The sequence below is a fragment of the Sinocyclocheilus rhinocerous genome, unplaced genomic scaffold (genome assembly GCF_001515625.1).
Source record: "Sinocyclocheilus rhinocerous isolate Xijiao unplaced genomic scaffold, SAMN03320098_v1.1 scaffold480, whole genome shotgun sequence".
NCBI lineage: Eukaryota > Metazoa > Chordata > Actinopteri > Cypriniformes > Cyprinidae > Sinocyclocheilus > Sinocyclocheilus rhinocerous.
In genome coordinates this window covers 558,394-578,676 of record NW_015655401.1, presented here as the reverse complement: position 1 = coordinate 578,676, position 20,283 = coordinate 558,394, and the positions used below count along the sequence as shown (strand labels likewise).

Here is a 20,283-nt window from a genome sequence, read left to right as displayed (position 1 = left end):
GCGAGACATGCAAAATATGTGCGCGAGGACTGGAATTGGGAACCGCTGGGCTACATCATGTGTCATTCACCGGCGAGAAAACTTTAAAAGTACTACAATACCAGGAAGGAAGATCGGGTTGTTGATGCCATTCTCGCTCTGTCTGCACAGCGTACAAGAATGAGCTGATGACGTATCATGTCTGCGCGAACAGGGTGCGCAGAGGTATGCAGATACATACATTGACAGGCAGGTAGGAAAGCCAATTAAAAAGCTCGGACCGAGCGTTTTGATTGGACGAACATTTCTTGGTCCTACGCCTTCCACAGAATATATAAATACAGATAAATACATTTAGACCACTTAACTTAATGATTGCTATCGGGATGTGAAGAGACTTTCAACCAGCATAACAAAAAAATTTTCTGAAGACAATCACCTATTGCACCTTTAATATAGTCTATAGTTAAATAACCTTTAATATAGTCTGGGTCATATATTGTTTAACCTTGTACATGGTTTTGGAGGGTGAAGCCATGTCACACAAGCTGATGATGATGGCATCTTCCTAATGTGGTTGCTTATACCAAGTGACAATGAATTTGTGTCACAATACTGTTAGGATTCTCAGCCTTTGACATCAACAACAAAACATATGGCATTCATTTTCTAATGACTATTAAAAGCCTATTTATTTTGCTACTTGTGCACAATTTCATGGTTAGCTGCACTCAGCATTGTTTCTTCCCCTGCTGTCCCTATCTCAAAACCACATAAGCCAATATTTTTTGGTTATGACCCACCAGTTTAGAACCACTCATTTTGATATTCATATCGGATGTGTTTATTGATTTGAAGATGTTTTACTGAAGTCACCTGGAGACACAAATGCATCAAAAACTGCTCTTTCACTTCAATGAAAATGAAATGCTGATTCCTGCAGTGCTGGGTCAACAGCAGTGTAAGTGTAATACTGAAGTATTCTGGGAGATGGGCCAAATTCAGTACAGTATTTTCAGCATATGGCATTTAACGTGATCTGAGCCTGAACGATCTGATGATGGCTGTAGAAATTAAAACCTGATATTATTGCAGTTTACTTATGAAACTGCTAAATATGAACTGAGAAACCAACATGCTTCATTTTAAAGAGGTCATATCATGAGGAATCAACTTGTTTTTCTTTTTGAGATACTATGTTGTACTATGAAATCCCAGCTGTCTTTTCAACATTTATTCACAGGTGAATGGATCAAGGTTGAATAACAGTTTAATTTTGTTTTAATTTTACAAATTAAATCAACATTGATTTTGCAAAGTTTTTAAAAGATTTTAAAGAATTTGTGTTCATCAAAATGTAAATGTTAATTGATACATATTTTGTTAACCTTTTTACAACCATTTATCATTAAATGTTGTTTCAACAATTTTCGACATTGAATCAACAACAACTGTCAGATTTCAGCTGGGAATGTAACTTTCAGACCTTAAACTTGACATGCACAGGCTCTCAACAGCTTGTGCGGCACATCTCAGGGTGAATCTGTCACGGTGCACTGCAGACTTTGCAAAGAGGCTTATTGAAGGATGGGGCAGTAAAAAAAATTATATTGGACGTGACAAACTTGCAGCCGATGTGTGAACAGACTGAAAAAATGGGCCCAGACTGTTGCTCATTTCACATTTGAAGAATGAAGAAAATGGTCATAAAAACTTAAATGTAACTGTTCTTGGCACAAAAAATAACATTGTGAAAAAGGAAATAAACATAAAATAAAATACATTTAAAAAATGACCTTAAAGTGCCCCTATTATGCCATTTTTAAGGTTCCTAATATTGTTTTGGGAGTCTCCAACAATAGGATTGCCTGCATGCAGGGTCAAAAAACGCTTTCGTTTTCTCAAAATATGCATTTAATATCACCTCATTTTCCAGCGATTCTCAAACGATTCGTTCAAAGCAGTTCTAAGATTCAGTCTCTCTAAAACCCTCCTTTCCGTGAGCCTACTCTGCTCTGATTGGTCAGATGGCCCAGTCTGTTGTGATTGGTCTACCGCGTACAGCGCGTGTCGAAAACGATACGCCCATTGCCATAGTTCTGTATTTTGAACGCTCAATAGAAAATATAAACATCTATTATTTATCATACTTGTGATTCAGTGGAGCCAGCTGGTCCAAATAAACAGGGTACTGAGCCATCTATCAAGAGCAAGCGTTTAGTGAATCCTGCGTGGAACTCCCCGAGATTTAAAATTTTTTTTTTAACTCCCCAAGATTAGAGAAGCAGTCGTCAGTAAAATTACGTGTTTGTGGACAGGGTCAAGTTGTTCACTGCCAGGCAACGTAGAACATAGATGGGAATTATGCAAATGTGTTACCAAAAATAGGAAGTGGGATTCGAATTACTAACGACTCGTTTAGGCTGTAGAGAGTCGATTCTTTATTTTGAGACGCTGGTAATTCACACACACAACTCTCATCCCTCCCTCTCTCTCTCTCTCTCTCTCTCGATAACTAATTCAAATAATTCATTCATTCAAATAAACGTGATCTTACAGCACTACTTCATCTCTGTGTCTAATTTAAAATGGGCAGAATGCTAGATCTAATGAGCTATAACTGAAGAAAATAACCATAATTTTTACCCTTCTGGTTAAATAGTGCTCTGCAAACATCATTAACAGCTTTAACTTGTCAATGCTGGCAAATGACCATGGTATAACTACGATAATCCATGGCAAGCTGTGCATTAAACGATTTTAATGCATGACGTGGAGGCAAAGGACCACCTGAAGGTGGTTGCCTCCACAGAGGCACTTGAACACTTACTTAAGCACTTATGTACCTGATATTCCTGATCATCAATGGAGAACCGCTCCCTCAGATTGCGGAAGACTAGGGGACAGTACTCCTTAAACTTGAAATGGCTTGGCATGTTCTCTCTTTGGAAGTAGAAAAAGGTGCAAAAGCTGGTAACTAACAAAAGCAAAGCAATGAAAACATACACAGCAAAATGATCACATTAAGTAAAAAAAAAAATCTGTCAAAAAATCTAATCTCTTTTACTTGTTGAAGAGGTGGTTGTCCACCTTGATCTTTGAGTTGGCTTTGAAGTCATCAGGCATCAGCATAACAGGAATCTGGATGTGACTGAGTTCATTTATCTGGAAGAAAATAACAGAAAGAAAATTATTAAATCATGCCAGATTACAAAATGATATTTGAACAGTTGAGGCATATCTAAAATAGCTTTATATCTGTTGTACAGGAGACTTGGACCTGCTCCAAATTAATAAATCAAAGAGTTTCCTATTTACTGAGAACTATCTGCAGTACAGGAGCCATTTCTCAAAATGTGCTGCACTGATGGACCGCTGCCAAGAAACAACTTCCTTTCACTAACAACAGCAGCAGTGAAAAATAGAGCCGTCTGCACCAACAGGGTAAGCATTACTTATTTGGCCGGACTGTCCACTTCCTTTTTTTTTCATTTAAATAATTCAACACACATCAAGAGGCCTTTCATAGGCAATAGAACATGCATGACTATACTTAAACTCAAGTCAGTTGATTGATAGTGACATTACCTGAGAAAGATGCCTACTTATTTAAGGATAACCAGATTTTGGTGCACATGTCTGTTTTTCCTACATTGTGGAATCCAACCTGGCTATTTGACACTCCTATTCTATCATATGAATGAACACACACACACACACACACACACACACAATGACGTGTTGTATGCAGGGAGTTATTTTTGTGCATCTTCCTGTGCCTCCATCTGTCCCTGCTGCATCAGGGGGTGTCCTCTTGTCGATTAAGAAGCAGTTCAATAAAGAAGGCTATGCTTTGTGATTTAAAATGAAGCCAAACCGTAGTCTACAAAGAGATAAAAAGAAAGCAACTGCAAGACTGGGGGAGAGGGCAGTGGGTTCACTGAGAGCAGCACTGAAACAGCAGCAGCTGAAAATGGGAAAGGACCACCCACGGTCAACCAGCTTGAGCTGTGTGACGCAAACACACACACACACACACACACACACACACACCTCAAACGCACATGTTATATCACATAATTTTTTATCATTTCATATCATATGCTTATTTATTTATAATATTTATATAAATATATTGTAAATAAACAATAAAATTTTATACATACACATATTTAATATATGTGTGTGCATGTTTTAATAATACTGTACACGCATATATATTATAAAAAAACTATATAAAACTGAATTTGGAAATAAAACGGATTTCATAGGGCCCTATAATTATAATACTTTTTTTTGTGGTAATAAAAATAGATAGAAGTGAACAATAGCCTTTAAAATTACTTAAAATACATATATATAATAGCAATGAGGCAATAATAATTTTGTGAATTCACAATTATGCTTAATTATGATTTTTAAATGGGTTTAATATAGAGGTCGACCGATTGATTGGCCGATTTTTGGCATTTTTTTTAATTCATCGGCATTGGCCGATTGGGTTGCAAATTAGGCCGATTTTATAGGCAGGCGCACCTGCGGTCAGCTAAGCGTTGTTGCGGAGCTCCCTCTGACGGAGGAACTCACACTCTGCAGCCGCAGCTTGTTCACACACAGCTTCAGCTAATGATGGCAGGGCAAAACAGTTTCAAAAGCGTAATTACGTTTTACCCTACTAGAATTGATGCCGGAAAGTTATCATATTCATAAGTGCAACAAGTCATTTGCATGTCTGTCAGCAAACATAAACAAAAAGCATGCTTCAGAACTGTTTTGAGAAGGTGCTTAATTTTTGAGCCATGTATTATTATTCTAAATTAGGTTACTACTACTATTCACTGATCGATATATAATTAATAATAAGTTCTCTATTATAGATCAGTGCTACTATTACTATCTTGTACCCTGCAATAATCATTTGCTCAAACTCACTTTTATGAGATGAATGGAAAAAAAAAAGAAAATCGGCCAAAAAATGGAAAACAGACTAATAATGTGTTTTATGGATTCTCGTCCGTGAAATGCACCACTTCCAGTATTTTGCCAGTTAGTCGCCGCGAGCAAAATGAAGTCGAGGATTTTTAAAAATCGAATAGTCTAATAAAATCGACGAATCGCGACTAGTGGTTGACCGATATATCGGCTGATATTTGGCATTTTTCAAATATCGGCATTGGCCGATAAGTTTTTCTGTTTGGCTGATGTAACATGATATTTAGGCCCTGGAATGTGAATTGTACCAGGAGAACCCCACCAAAAAAAAATGTTATTTTACCCCCGGAACGCGATTTTTACTGGGGGACCCTCTCGAAAGCAATTGGGCTATTTTCAGGCTAGTTTTGATTGGGCGGGTTTTGTAGCGAAAAAAGCTATTCTTCCTATTGTGAAGTCATGCAATGTGAAACCCCCTGTCGCCGAAACAAATTCCTCGTATGTGTAAACATACCTGGCAATAAAGCTCATTCTGATTCTTTTATTTTGAAAGCGCTATGTATTCTCCTGACAGCCATCGGCCACCCTGCTTTCCAAGATATCGGCATCGGCTGTCAAAAAACCAATATCGGTCGACCACTAATCGCGACAGCCCTACTTAATGATAATTACAAAATTAAAATGGGTAATATTAACTGTGACATTATAAATCGAAATAGTACAGCAAGAGTGTGTTGATGTAATTACATCCACATATAAATAGTATGTGGCATAGCGGCTTTTGACCCCCACCTCTTTACATACATACATAATCAACATACAATTTCATTTGGATAAAGCCATTGCGATTAATCAAGCAACCAACCAGAGGCTTTTCTGCAGAGTAGGCCATGTGTTTTCTGAAAGCCACTCTAGAACATGTGCGCCGTGAACATTACAAACGATTTCATACTTCTTTTTATTGCATTTCAAATCAGAGATAAATAATTCCATTACTAGAGCCTGTTTTCACAGCAGACTACTATCTGTCAGCACATACGGCTTATCGGCCGCTTTACATAACACAGCGCTACTACAAATTCACATCAAGGGCAACAGACAGTGTCATTCCTTATGTGCCGTGAAAAGAGGCTGGCTGAGTGTGTATGGAGGGGTTTCGGGTTCTAGAAGGCAATTTCTCATTCTGGCCATTAGGGAAGTTCATGCCACAATGGAGGAGGCCTTTATCTCCTTCACCTCAGACTTAAGTTATACCTCTGAGACTCTTACGCAATCAACAAGAAAAAGCTCATCTGAGTCAGTGCTGAATGAGAGGATAAAACATCTAAAAGGGGAGAAGGGGGTAGGAGGGGTGCGGATTAGATGAGAGAAAATAGATGAATCTTAAAGAAGTATGAAAGACATAGATGGGGATCAAGCATACTCAAGACGGTGTGGTTATATGTGTTGAAGGGAGGGGCTCTATTGGCCTAAATAATAAAAATAGGCTAAACACCTAGGTGATATTTCTGAACACTACATTTATGAGGTCAAAAGATGAGATTGTCATATAGCATCAATGAAGCGAAACACGAAGGATGGACGGGAAGAATGTGCTAATGATGTTTGGGAGCATAAACCTGCAGGCAACACTGAATCATCTTGGGGTTTACTGATACTATTCTACACAAACTCCCAATGACCGAGAGAAAATGACTCAACCAAAACGGCCAAAAATTGACATTCCATGTCTTTTACAAAAATAAATTAAAATAAAATAAATAAATTAAAATAAAAAACAAAACAAAACTGTAACCTGAATAATGTGCTTCATGGGGTAGCATCTCTAATTAGTTTTATTCAAGTCCCAAAAATTATATTTAATATCAGCCTGACTACATTAGGCAACATTAATGGAAGTAATTTTTAAATGTTAAATCAAGTAGAAATAAACTGCACATATTCACTTTTTACAGCCAGCCCCCAGGGTTGATGAGAAAATAAATCAAAAGGCTATTCAAACAACCTCTCCATTTCAAAACTGGGATGCTGAAGGGAAAAAGTAGTGTGTTTTACTGTCAACTTCTTCTTCCTAAAGTGGGACGAATACGAAACACTATTTTGTTGACAGACAATGCAACTCCTTCTCCAAATTTTACCCTATTACCCTTAAACATTCAGTCAGAGACTCAAATACTACATAAGAGGTAGGTAGTAAGCATGAAGTCACTCAAAAAACATGGCCTGAAATGGTTTGACCTTAAACACTGGATATTGCAAGTTAGTATAAAGATAATTAATCCAGTGCAAAGGCCTAAAAAAATCCTGATATCAAATATCAGAATCTACATGAGTCCTACATAAGAGTCTTGTTTGGGAATGAGTTATATGGCCTACAAAACAATTCTGACATTTAGATGCCACCAAAACATAAAGGTGATTATGAACAGCATTTTCAACAGTTATCGCCTTATGGATATTGTGACATTGCCATGTAATTCTATGGTATTGCAATAATGCTATGAATTGATATTATTTAACTCTACTTCTAATAAAAAGAGATGTACAAGAAATTTAGATGATTTCCAGTGGTATCTGAGAGGCTTATAGAGTGCACAAAAACAATGAGGCTTTGATATCTTGATTTAAACATGTAAATTAATAATTATACTGTACTAGCTCGCATCTCCACACAATACAGACGTTACAAATCATAGTTTGATGCATCTTCTCATGCATGTGCATTATGAGAGCAGCTTAAGGCACCCAGACACTGGTGTTCAGATTCCCAGGAGACCAATTAAAGGTTTGTCAGAAACCTGGAAATCTTCCATTCCCACAGGAGAAGCACTCTTTAAACACATCATGTTGTTTAGGTTTAACCCCACCCACACCCACACACACACACACACACACACACACACATATTTAGTCCTACAAGGTGTTAATCTAACAGCAAAATAGTTAAACATTTTCTTGCAATTAAAGATGAGAAATAAGAGAATAGAAAAGAACATAAATATAAAAACATATGTATTATGAGTTCACTAGGTAACTGAGAAATAAAAGTGCATTCTTGTAGGCATTAAGTGCTGGCAATGGATGAGGAATCAGGGATCCAAATGTTTTCTGCAGCCTGTATAGTTAGTCATTCAGCGTCTTCAACAATCACGACTATGTGACAAAGCCTCTCATCTCAGCTAACACTTGCTTTGCTTGCTGACACAATCATTTAACTGATTCTTGAGTACTGGGACAAAACATGCCACAAAACTGAAAAATAAGAATAAGAACAAGAAATTATTTTGGATTAATCTGTTTGATTAATCAGAGTGATTCAGTAGTAGCTCATTTTCTCATGGGCGGGCAAAGCAGAGAAAGGGGAGGTAACCTTTCCCCGTATGACGACATAAAGGGAAGATTCCAGATTGGGCCATCTGAGCTTTCATTTTCTCAAAGGCAAAGCAGGATACCCAGGGCTCGGTTTACACCTATCGCCATTTCTAGCCACTGGGGGACCATAGGCAGGCTAGGGGAACTCATATTAATGTTAAAAAACCTCATAAAGTGAAATTTTCATGCCATGGGACCTTTAAACATTTTCTTGCAATTAAAGATGAGAAATAAGAGAATAGAAAAGAACATAAATATAAAAACATATGTATTATGAGTTCACTAGGTAACTGAGAAATAAAAGTGCATTCTTGTAGGCATTAAGTGCTGGCAATGGATGAGGAATCAGGGATCCAAATGTTTTCTGCAGCCTGTATAGTTAGTCATTCAGCGTCTTCAACAATCACGACTATGTGACAAAGCCTCTCATCTCAGCTAACACTTGCTTTGCTTGCTGACACAATCATTTAACTGATTCTTGAGTACTGGGACAAAACATGCCACAAAACTGAAAAATAAGAATAAGAACAAGAAATTATTTTGGATTAATCTGTTTGATTAATCAGAGTGATTCACCTACATTTGGTTGTAATCTCCTGATTCTTCTACATTTTACCTTGTCTATATTACTCAATATGGATCAACACCACCAGATACATAAATAATGAGTCAAATTAAATATAAATATTTACATATCTAGAATTCACATGTAAGATTTAATCAACTGACACCAAGGGATGCTTTCAAACTGATTTTCAGCACCATCTGTTGAATTTTCACCACCAACAGACAGAAAATGTAATGTGTTAATGGAATAATCACATTCTGCATATCACACTTATTACAGTAGCCATTTTGTTTGGCTGGTCTGACCACTAACAGGACCTACATAAAATGAGGAAAATTATCTAAAAATCTCAAACTATTTCTTTACAATTTGAGTGAAAGAGTTGACCATATTATGCATGTGAGACAGAAAATTATTTATAACAGTATTAGAGTGTGAAATATGTAAAGTGGACCTTCAGAATGAAGGCTGACTTTGCTTTTAAGAGATATTAAGAAATAAAAAAAAAATGTTTTAAGAGATACAAGACTTTCATAAAGAATATAATTTTGTCTAATTTAAGAATAACCATATCTTCACTAGGACAGTGCTAGTAATATCTGATTTTTTGTTCTTAGATTTAATATTTACTTTAATACATATAAATGATTGGGTTATGATGACAGGCGTTTTTTTGTTTTATTGAGTGATAATGTCATAATTTTTCGATAAAATTAAATGAACTGGAACATTTATGTCTAGAACACAAAACCCCTGATCATTTCAAAGTAGAAATGTTTAAAACTGTAGTTGTGTGGCATGTTTTGTCCCATCCGTCTCAAGATGGATTTGTATTAATTTATGTATCCCGCAACACAATCGCGCGTGGACAAACACCTCTGATGTTTCGAGTCGTAGAATGGCGTAAATGCTACAGTTTAATGAGGTTTCAAGAAGAAGCCGCAAGAAAACTGTCACGTGCCTCCAATCCGCTCACACTGAGCATCGCAGCTGTTATAAACCTGTAAGAAAACGGAACCCTTACCGAGTGGTTCACTCCCCACATCAAGACGCTGAGCAGCGGGTCGCTGGCCCGAAACAGCTTCACCTTCTGAGACACGAAATGTTTCTTCTTGGTTTTGGTTTTGCTGGCGATGGATGCAGCAAGGTTGCTGGCTGCAGAGGCCATGTTTAGCGAGCAGGCTCGGATGAATGAAATTCCTCTCCGCGCGTGGCACTATGGCGATGTCTTGACACAAGCTGTTCAGAATCAGCAGCGCTCCGCAGGATCTCGACATGCAATTTGTCCCTTTCGTTATTTAATGCATCGCGTTCATGCATCCCCCTGCAAACGCGCAGCTGACGAACGATGAAAAACTCTCAGAAAACCCCGCTATCCACCAGCTAACTGCTAGCCGTCATTGACGTTAGCTTGAAGGTTACAGTTGGCTGGATGTGTGCGCTACCAGCTCATTTACACACGCACAGCTTTGCAAACTAACGTTAAATCTTATGCTCGCCCGGCAAAGAATCCCAGAAGCTCAAATGAATGATATCCGCGTCCATCATGATACTAAACGTGAAATGTAATAAAAAGTAAATTGATGCACAGATTCAGAACGCAGATAGCCTATATACGCCACCCCGATATAAAAAAAAGGTGTGTCGCCTCATTTAAATCATGGCGAAAACCCGTTAACAAACGTTATTATGGTACGACCACTTATGAATCTCTCAGTGCGAACGTAACTAGTAAAAACCGGCAAAATACTAAAAGGAAACAACTACTGTCCTGCTGAAGTCAAGCCCCGACGAAGACCGGGCATCTGAGCCCATCCACCGCGCCTGAATGCAGCAGCTGGATCGGGCTCTACTGCCTCTCTGACAGCTCCGCGTTAGCTCAGCTCAGCACGTTGACACATAAATCCTGTGTTTCATGTAACGCTATTGGCCTGGAGCCACTCTTTTGTAGATACAGCTACGGCAGGCATGATGAAATCCAAGTAGTCCTATTGGTTCACTTCACTCATCTCAATTTTGGTTTTGGTCAGTAACATACGCTTTTCAGGCTTCAACGTTAAAAAAATAAAGCTGTCTGAACAAGGCATCAACAGTCTACCCTGTGCAAAACCGAGTCCACTGAGAAGAGATGTCGCCGAGGACGTAAAACCAATTAATTCCATATGCTACCACGTACCTGCGGCGTAAACAGCGTGGGTGTATAATCAAAATTATTGTAGGATTATAATGCAAATGTGTCTAAAACCTCTAATATGCTTGTTATCTTTTCCGGGAAAGCTTGTATTTTATGCAGATAAAGCTACAGGCCTTTCACAAAAACGTTAGGAAGCACATTTAATCAAAATTCAGCCTATACAGCATATTTAATTAAATGTATTAAACTGCGCACGTGATTGTCCCCCTTATTAAAGTTGGCAAAGCACTTTTTGACTTACGTTTTTAAGCTAAAATCTTACCATGGCATATGTCTTTAATATATATGCTAGATAGAAAGATATACTGTCACTTGTCTTCTTAATCACCAGCCATTTACTTTCAGAATGTAAAAACATTTCTTCTGACGTTCTCTCAAAGGCGCTTCTTTCGGTGTTCTATTGCCCTCTTCAGGCATTATGATGCCATTGATTCTCAAAGACCGCTACATCATAAATTAAGAAATATTAGAGATGCGATGTTTGTTATTCATGACTCTTTAGTCCAGGTTTGATGTGTGATGAGAGAAACTTAACGTCGCACAAAACATCTCTAAGAAACCAAAATACCATTACAAACATCATGCAATCCATTATGTCAGATCAGTAACAAAATACCATAAAGACGAAATAAAACGTGTCACGTCTTACAAAGCCTGACTCTTTATTTAGACCAATTTGTTTCGATCTTTTCGGCTCATTGTGCATTTACAGAATAGCCGTGTTTGATAGCTGCTCCAACAGTCTCAGTGGGTGATGTTTGGTGAAATCTCACGCATCTTTGCTCCAGTTCCCTCACTGCGAGACCAGCAGCACGCTGATAAACACACGCGAGTCATGCGAATTTAAAGCTCTGCGACAGAAACTCACCACATGCTGCAGCAAATCTCAGACATATCTGAGATATTTTACAAGTTGGTGGATTATCGGAGTAACTGGAGAAGTTATGCTTTTTCCCTGACCATCGCAAAAGCTTAAAAATGAATCCAAATTGCGCGCGCTGTGGGAAAATTGTCTACGCAACAGAGAAAGTGAACTGCCTGGACAAGGTATTTTCTTATTTCCAACGCTTATAACTAAAAATGTATACTTGTGTATAACGTTCTCTCATAGATATCGCTCATGGATTGAGCTTTATGTGCAGTTTCCATCTCTCTACATTTGACAGTATTGGCACAAAGGATGCTTCCATTGTGAGGTGTGTAAAATGACTCTCAACATGAACAACTACAAGGGATATGAGAAGAAGCCCTACTGCAACGCGTATGTTAAAACCAAAAATACTCAACTGCAGGTTCATATACATTGGCAATTTGTTGTTATATGGGAAGTGTTGAACATACATAAAACAAATGATTACCAGTAGCCTGAATTGTATTTATTTGATAGAATATAAATATGGTAGAGAACAAAAGCCCAAAATGACTCGCTTCCTTTCTCCAAAAAGCCACTATCCAAAACAGACCTTTACAATTGTGACAGACACCCCTGAGAACCTACGGCTGAGACAGCAAAGTGAGCTCCAAAGTCAGGTAAGATCACTTGTTCACTATGTACTCTGTTGTACATTGTAATCACATTATTAGGCTACACATGATAAAAAGATATTTTGAAAACGCAGTTCTAAATCTAAAGGGGGCATATCTAGAGTAGGGTAATGATATTTGTTGCTATTGGTAGAGACATTTCAAAGGCATGAGACAATTGCTTACAGCCGCCTGAGTGTTTCGGTTGCCAGGGAGGGGATGGGTGTGATACTTTGAGGTCAGCATGGAGAAAAGCAAGGCAGCTGTCTACTCCGTGGTGCCCTGGCCGATCCCCTCAGCTTCTCCACCTGGCAGCCCAAAAGATGCTGCCAATTCCATACTGTGGCCTAATCCTGGCATTATGAAAGAAAATCTAGCCATTTCTTTCTGAAAGATAGGTCAGCAAGCTGTGAAAATATATTTTGTGTACTTGCATACACAAAATTTTACCTTACCAATTAGTCTGCTGTAGGCATGTGACGGTATAAAATGTTCATGTTGTGATAATTGCTGAAGCTTTTATGACGGTACACGGTATTATCACGGTATTGAAATAAGTTGCAAAAAAGTTGTCATAATATAATCAGGTATAAGAAAAAAAGAACTGAACATTTAAAAACAATAAAGCAATACACAAAAGTGTATAAAGAAAAATGTTTCAAAGAGATAAAAGTGCAAAAGAATTAAAGAATAATAGGTAACACTTTACAATAAGGTCTTATTAGTTAACCTTAGTTAATGCACTAACATTAACAATGAGCAATAGCTACATTTGTTAAGTTATTACTCTTTGTTAAAAAAATACAACTGTTAGTTAATGTTAGCTCAGGTCCATTAAATAATACAGTTACAACTTTTGATTTTAATGATGTGTTATTAAATGTTGAAATTAACTTAAACGCTTTAGAAGAATTTTTCATTGGCAGTTTATGTTAACTGATGAATTAATTAATGGAGCCTTAATGTATAAGGAATCAAAACATTTTCAAACAATATCTAGGGAATGTTGTGGTCCAGATTAAAATGTAAAAAGTTGAAAAAGTATTTAAGTATTTAGCGCTGTGATGAACACCATAGCGAATAGAATACAAAAATCCGAATGGCTGTTTAATACATTGAAATACTCTTCGGGATGTACTAGTGCAGCTGCTTTGTTTAAGGGCTGGATTTCTGCTGTTCCTTCAGCGCCATCTGCCGTCAGAGAGTGAATGTGCGCTTTCATTCAGCGCGTCGTTTACATCAGAGTGCGCGCGACTCATTGACGCAGCATACCGCGTTGTTGTGCATTTTAACCAGTTCATGGGGAAAGTATTCTTAAGATGCATTCAAAAAATCTGAATATTTTGTAATAAATCATTTTTAAAGTGCCCACAATAACAATACCGTGCATGTTCATTATCGTGATATATCGTATTACCGAAAACCAGCACATATCTAGTCTGCTGCATTTAATATTGCTCAGGGATATTGTGTTAGGGATTTGAAAAAAGAAGAGAAAAAAATTAAGCTCAAATCTGAACTAGATTTGAGCTTGTCAGAAGAAGCAACCATCCAGAACTCCCTCGCAACCGCATAGGAAAGCACCATACCAACTCCCTGGTAAAATGGTTTCCTTGTTCTACAGGTCAAGTACAGGAAGGATTTTGAACAGAGCAAGGGTCGGGGCCTCAAATTTGTCTTGGATACTCCAGAGCTACAGAGACTGAGGAAGGCCCAGGATCAGATCAGTAATGTATGCTGGAAAATGCAGAAAAACTAATGTAGCCAAATGGAAAAAATGCAAATATGTAAATTTGATAAATTAGTGTACTAGATATTCAAGCATTTATGATTAGTCAAACACACATACTGTCCAAAAGTTTGGGGTCAGTAAGATTTTTTTTTAAAATAAGTCTCTTATGCTGACCTATCCTGAATTTATTTGATCAAAAATACAGTGAAAAAGTAATATTGTGAAATATTATTACAATATTACAGTATTACAATAATTAATTGATTTCTATTTAAAATGTATTTATTCCTGTGATGACAAAGCTGAATTTTCAGCATCATTACTCTACTCTTCAGTATCACATGATTCTTCAGAAATCATTGTAATATTGCTGATTTGCTGCTCAAGAAACATTTCTTATTACTATCAATGTTCAAAGCAGCTGTGTTGCTTAAAATTTTTGTGGAAACTATGATACATTTTTCCAAATTATTTGATGATTAGAATGTTCAAAAGAACAGCATTTTTAAATAGATTTTTTTTAATATATATATAAAAGACTGTCACTATTTTCAATTCAATGCATCCTTGCTGAATAAAAGTATTAATCTTTTAATCTAAAGTATTAATTAATCTCTGACCCCAAACTTCTGAGCATTAGTGTACACATAACACTTACCTGTACATTTGCATGAAACAGATGACATCTCCATTCTTGCAGGCAAAGTATCATAAGGATTTTGAGGTGTCAGGTTTGCATGGGGTCACTCAGGGAACGCGTGGGTCGTACCTGGTACGGGCTCAGATGACGCCTAACCATGAGACGGTGGGGAACAGCACACACAAGGGTGTCCATCAGTACATCATGGAGATGGATCGAAGACCTGGCGTCATTGTGGGTAAGTTCTCTAATGCGAGATGCTCAAACCTGGTACTGCACCCTAAAAAAGGGCAAAGAACAACAAAACCAGTATATTACCTGAACCAAAATAAAATATTACTATTGGAGATTGAGATCATCTTGATCATTGTTGTTTTAGCACCTGTTCTCCCTGGTGCATACTATCCCAGTGGCCACAGCTACATGCATCAGACCAGCATGCATTCACTGAGGTCAATGCAGCCGAGGTCACAACACATGGGCATGGTGAGTCCTCATTTTTCTGCAATTTTATGTAGCATCTATACCATGCTTCATGCTTCTTTTTGAATAAAATGTATTCAGTAATGTAAAATACTTACTTTTAATGCACAAAAACTTGGTCATCAGACTGTGTTCAGGGCCCTGTATGACTACACAGCGCAGGATTACGATGAGGTGTCATTCCGGGATGGTGACATCATTCAGAATGTGCAGCCGATCGATGAAGGCTGGATGTATGGAACGGTGCAGCGGACGGGGAGCTCTGGTATGCTGCCTGCTAACTATGTAGAGGGCATTCGCTAGTCGTTCCTACATCTCTCTCACTGAACCTCAAATCAAACACCAAATCTGAATGCTCATTAAATGGCCACAGGTACAACTCTATTTTAATAGTGTGAATTGTTCCACTTTGTGTTTATAATGTTACATTTCTTAATTTTGTTATTCTGAACGTCCAGTGTAAGTGAATGTACTCTGCTGTTCAAAAGTTTGTCGTCTGTAAGATTTTTATTATTATTTTTTCTTTTTTAATGATTACTTTTATTCAGCAAGGATGAATTCATTTGATCAAAAGTGACAGTAAAGACATTTACATTGCTGTAAAACATTTCTATCTGGATCTTTTAACATTTCTATTCGTCAAAAATTGCTAAAAAATTTTTTTTTTTAAAATCACACTTTCTAAAAAAAACATTGTTTTCAACATTGATAATAAAAATAAATGAAATAAATAAAATTCCCGCTTTACATCACAGGAATAAATTACATTTTAAAATATTCAAATAGAAAACGGTTTCTTTAAAAGCTTATTAGTTCATAATATTACAATTTTACTGTAATTTTGATCAAATAAATGCAGCCTTGTTGAGCACAAGAAACTTCTTTCAAAAACTTCAAAAACTCTTGCGTCCCAAACTTTGGAAAGGTAGTTTATGTAATGTAGTAGTTTTGTACCAACTTTGAAATAAATGTTAAATGTACAAGATGTATAGAAGATTGTAAAGAGGATTTTGTCACTTAAATATGAAAGAGAGCATTATTTTTAACAGCATGTTGCCTTGTAAAACATGAATATTTGTGTAAACGGTTCTGCACAATGTAAATTAAATGTTCCACTACAGCAAAAACTGCATTAAAACATGACATATTTTACCCACCATCACCATTCAAGCAGTATGACGAGAAAAAATTACGTTTATTAAAAATCATTTTTAATAAACATTTCAAAAACATTTACACATGATGCTGATATCAGGTATTTATAATTGTTAAGGGACTGACATTTCATCAACAACAATTCTCAGCTTCAATACTGGAACCATCAGTCATGTAGCGTTTCTGCTATAATCTCAGTTCACCTTCATCTCAACCATATTCATCTTCCTTTCTTCATTTTGGAAACCTTCTCCTTGCGCTTTTTCACATGCTTTGGCATTTTATTTTTTCTTTTCTCCCTCTGACCTTCTTTAACCAATTTCTTTTTCTCCTGAAAGACATAGAAATACCAACTTATTCTCGCAACCCACGGACACAATTCATGTGTGGCAAAATTTTCGGTTCCTATTAGGTACCTTTCTGTCCATTTGTGCTTCCTCAGTGTGGCTGCCACCCTCCAGTGTGTCCTCCCCTTCTGACTTCTCCTCATCACCTTCATCCTCCTCCTCTCCCTCAGAGCTTGAACTATCATCCTTTGTTGAGTCTTCCAGTATCGAGGGTACCTGTCAAATAATAATAAAAAAATTCAGCAACAGCATTTTTAATCTGATTTCTCATTGTCATTATGCTTGAGTTTGGCGACGACTGTTCTTTATATTCTCTGCTTTAATCCTCCACACATGCCATGCAGGCACAGAAAATTCCAAAGAGACCTAGTGGATGCATTAAAAGCAAAAACAAAGGCTTGCCCACATAAGGTGTCTTAAACCTAATGCTTAATCATTAATGCGCCAAATGGTCTTCTTAAAAACAAAAACAGCATTCTCCTCACCATTTGCACACCAGAAAGGTCCTTCCTGAGGCCTGTCACTGTCCGGTAGAGGATCTGTAATGGAAACCAGATCATTTCAACCTAATAGCTCTCAGAGCATTAGTTCATTATTTTTACTTAGGGCAGTGAGACATACATTGTCAGTACTTGTGTCCTCAGAAGCCTCCTCCTTTTTCTTCAACATTGTGTCCACATCCCTCTCATAGTGAGTGACTTCATTAAGTGTGCGTGGAATGTAGGCTTTCTTAAACACCTGTTTTGAGACAAATCCACATGTGAATTGTTAGACAGGGTTCCCACAACAATGACTTTTCAAAAAAAAAAAAAAAAACTGTGTACAAATGTCTCCACAATGACTATCAATAGACAGTTTGGTATATTAAGGGTTTATATATATATATATATATATATATATTAGGTATTACAATATTAGCAAGTGTTTACCAGTGTTATTTTAGTATTCTTTTTATACTATTATAGTATATTAATACTTTGAATTAGCTTTATTTTTTTAGTTTTCATTTTAGTTTTAGTAATTGTTGTGTTTGTCATTTTTATTAGTTTTTTGCTTTTTATTTAATTTTATTTCAGTTTTAATACTTCAACTTAAACTTTGGTTAGTTGCCAAGATAGTTGCCAACATTTCTAATTTTTGTTTGTCTAGGTTAAATTTATCAAGTTCGAGTTTTCCATCTAATATTTATACTTTATTTCAGCCTTATTTTAATTAATGAAAATGATTTCTAATAGCTTTAGTTAACAATAACAACACTGGCTTTTACTCTACACAAGTGTTCACAAAGAGCAATATATGACTATTTCAACTATTTAAGAGCAGGGCAAAACCAAAAAGAAAAAACCCCTCATATTTACTACAGAAAGACCTTTCAATGACATTTTACATTCAATGTCATTTCCATGACTTTTTCAGGACTGCAAATTACTTTCCATGACAGTGTAAACTCTGGTGTAAACTCTGGTAGTTTTGGACAGGGATGCAACTATTGAGAAATGTTAAAAATAAATGCACCTCCTCATCAACTTTGTCCTGATTGGATCTTTCCTCTGCAGTTCTTTCAGATGCTATCTCCATTGCCTGCAGGTAAACCACACAAACACTAAAAAAAAAAAACACTGCAACAAATGTATGTACCCAATCACATCAAGCTTGTCAGAATGCACAAAAAGCCACAAGAAAGAGAAACAGCCTGTTGTTAAAGTGCCCCTATTATGCCATTTTTAAGGTTGCTAATATTGTTTTATGAGTCTCCTAAAACAGGTTTACATGCATGCAAGGTCAAAAAACACGTTAGTTTTCTCAAAAAATAGATTTCATTTTACCTAATTTCTAAATGACTCGTAAACGACTCGTGCGAAGCAGTTCAAAGAATCGGTCTCTCTAAACCCTAGTCTATGTTTAGTCTGGATTTCGGTACCGGTCCATTCTTGCATACCTCTTATGGAGGAATTTTGTAATAGATATTTACGCTGAAATGTGACAAGGACATTCACACAGTCATTTTCTTGTTTTTGTTTTCTTTACCTTTTTCTGGTTTCTGTGTTCTTAAGCTTTCCTACTGTACAGACGCTTCCCCAGTTTAGCATAATTTAAGGGGGGTGCATGTAACGGATTGAAAAGGTATGTTAAATTATTGCATAAATGGGGACAGCGCCATCTATGTGTTGCGTGATGTGATTTAGCGTGTGGAGTAGGGACCGCCCACAGCAGAGTTAATGAAGCATTGCTGTGGGTAAGTTGCACGTTTTTCGCGGTCTGAGAATTACCATTTATAAGTGTCCAAAACACACAAACATTTGCTTTATTGTGACTATCTTTCAGTGAATGTGTTGGGACTCTGTTAAGCCATGTTTGGCGTCGAGTCTGTTGCTCAATATTGAGTTATAATGTGTTTATATTACGAGACTGTAATCAATTTGTGTGTTTTCTTGTGTTTTATGTAGAAATGGTTTCTTCTCTCTCTGAATCAGTGAAACCCTATTACACACTGTCTCCATTGTGCAGGTATGTTGTTAAATGTTTGTGTTAAATTGCTTTATTCAAAATGAGTTACTCAAGTTCTCCGCTAGGTGGGGATGTTTCCCTTAACTGTGAGTTTAATTGTATTGCTCTGTATTTCATTGAGGATCTTCATTCATTGATTTGTGATTTATAATTAATTGAAAATGTGTGTGTCATCTATATTCAACCTGTTACAACTGAAACACTATACGATCACAAAGTTAAAAAGAATTTAAGTGACAGAATAAAAAAAAGAGAACTGTTTTAAATTAAACAGAGCAGAGTTAACGAAGCATTGCTGTGGAAATGGTTTATTCTCTTACTGAATAGGTGAAACCCTATTTACACACTGTATCCATTGTGCAGAAGGCAGACCGCCCAGGCAAGACCATCACACAAGGTCAAAAAACACGTTAGTTTTCTCAAAAAATAGATTTCATTTTACCTAATTTCTAAATGACTCGTAAACGACTCGTGCGAAGCAGTTCAAAGAATCGGTCTCTCTAAACCCCTCCTTTCCGTGAGCCCTCACTGCTGTGATTGGTCAGATGGCGCAGTCCTTTGTGATTGGTCCAGAGCTGTAGAGAGATTGGCTCTGGATTGGTCTACCGCGTACAGCGCGTGTCGGAAACGCAACGCCCATTGCCATGACATGACAGCAGAGACTTGTCAATACATAGAAAAGATGGTATCGATTGTACCTTACCAATTCGAGCCGCGGTCTGATGATGAAACGGTTGAAGTGGCTGATCGACAAGAGACTGACTGGCAAGCACGACTGGAGCAGGACGTTTCTCAGTGGTAAGTGTCAAGTGTTAACAAGTTTGTGGTAATTATAAGATGTGATAAAAC

At 37.1% G+C, this 20,283-nt stretch overlaps 3 protein-coding genes across 4 annotated transcripts in view; 1 reads left to right on the top strand and 2 right to left on the bottom strand.

The window, feature by feature from the left end:
- Nucleotides 1-10,759, bottom strand: part of LOC107718096 (phosphatidylinositol 5-phosphate 4-kinase type-2 alpha-like) — a 22,415-nt gene extending 11,656 nt beyond the window's left edge. For both annotated transcript variants that reach the window (XM_016525041.1, XM_016525043.1), the window contains exons 1-3: nt 9,876-10,759; nt 3,047-3,144; nt 2,826-2,922 (exon numbers count right to left, since the gene is read on the bottom strand). In XM_016525041.1, the coding sequence (XP_016380527.1) occupies nt 2,826-2,922; nt 3,047-3,144; nt 9,876-10,019 (339 nt within the window). In that variant the 5' untranslated portion in view covers nt 10,020-10,759. The remainder of the gene's footprint in view (nt 1-2,825; nt 2,923-3,046; nt 3,145-9,875) is intronic.
- A 977-nt stretch (nt 10,760-11,736) lies between these two features.
- On the top strand, nt 11,737-15,940 carry LOC107718172 (LIM zinc-binding domain-containing Nebulette-like). The gene is made up of 7 exons (XM_016525151.1): nt 11,737-12,092; nt 12,212-12,306; nt 12,491-12,575; nt 14,194-14,301; nt 15,002-15,179; nt 15,321-15,427; nt 15,551-15,940. Exons 1-7 carry the CDS (start codon nt 12,024-12,026, stop codon nt 15,725-15,727), a joined length of 819 nt encoding a protein of 272 aa, XP_016380637.1. The 5' UTR covers nt 11,737-12,023; the 3' UTR covers nt 15,728-15,940.
- Nucleotides 15,941-16,669: 729 nt separating this feature from the next.
- The window catches only part of riok1 (RIO kinase 1 (yeast)), an 11,494-nt gene continuing 7,880 nt past the window's right edge, over nt 16,670-20,283 (bottom strand). The window contains exons 14-18 of the mRNA XM_016525040.1: nt 18,442-18,507; nt 17,548-17,664; nt 17,412-17,465; nt 16,996-17,142; nt 16,670-16,910 (exon numbers count right to left, since the gene is read on the bottom strand). Coding sequence (XP_016380526.1) covers nt 16,800-16,910; nt 16,996-17,142; nt 17,412-17,465; nt 17,548-17,664; nt 18,442-18,507 — 495 coding nt within the window. The 3' untranslated portion in view covers nt 16,670-16,799. The remainder of the gene's footprint in view (nt 16,911-16,995; nt 17,143-17,411; nt 17,466-17,547; nt 17,665-18,441; nt 18,508-20,283) is intronic.

Bases quoted from the DNA above. Each gene is read 5' to 3' on its own strand.
- LOC107718172 (XM_016525151.1), top strand. From the start codon at position 12,024: ATGAATCCAAATTGCGCGCGCTGTGGGAAAATTGTCTACGCAACAGAG. The intron at 12,307-12,490 runs GTATGTTAAAAC...TTCTCCAAAAAG, and splicing joins AAGAAGCCCTACTGCAACGC to CCACTATCCAAAACAGACCT. The intron at 15,428-15,550 runs GTGAGTCCTCAT...CTTGGTCATCAG, and splicing joins GGTCACAACACATGGGCATG to ACTGTGTTCAGGGCCCTGTA.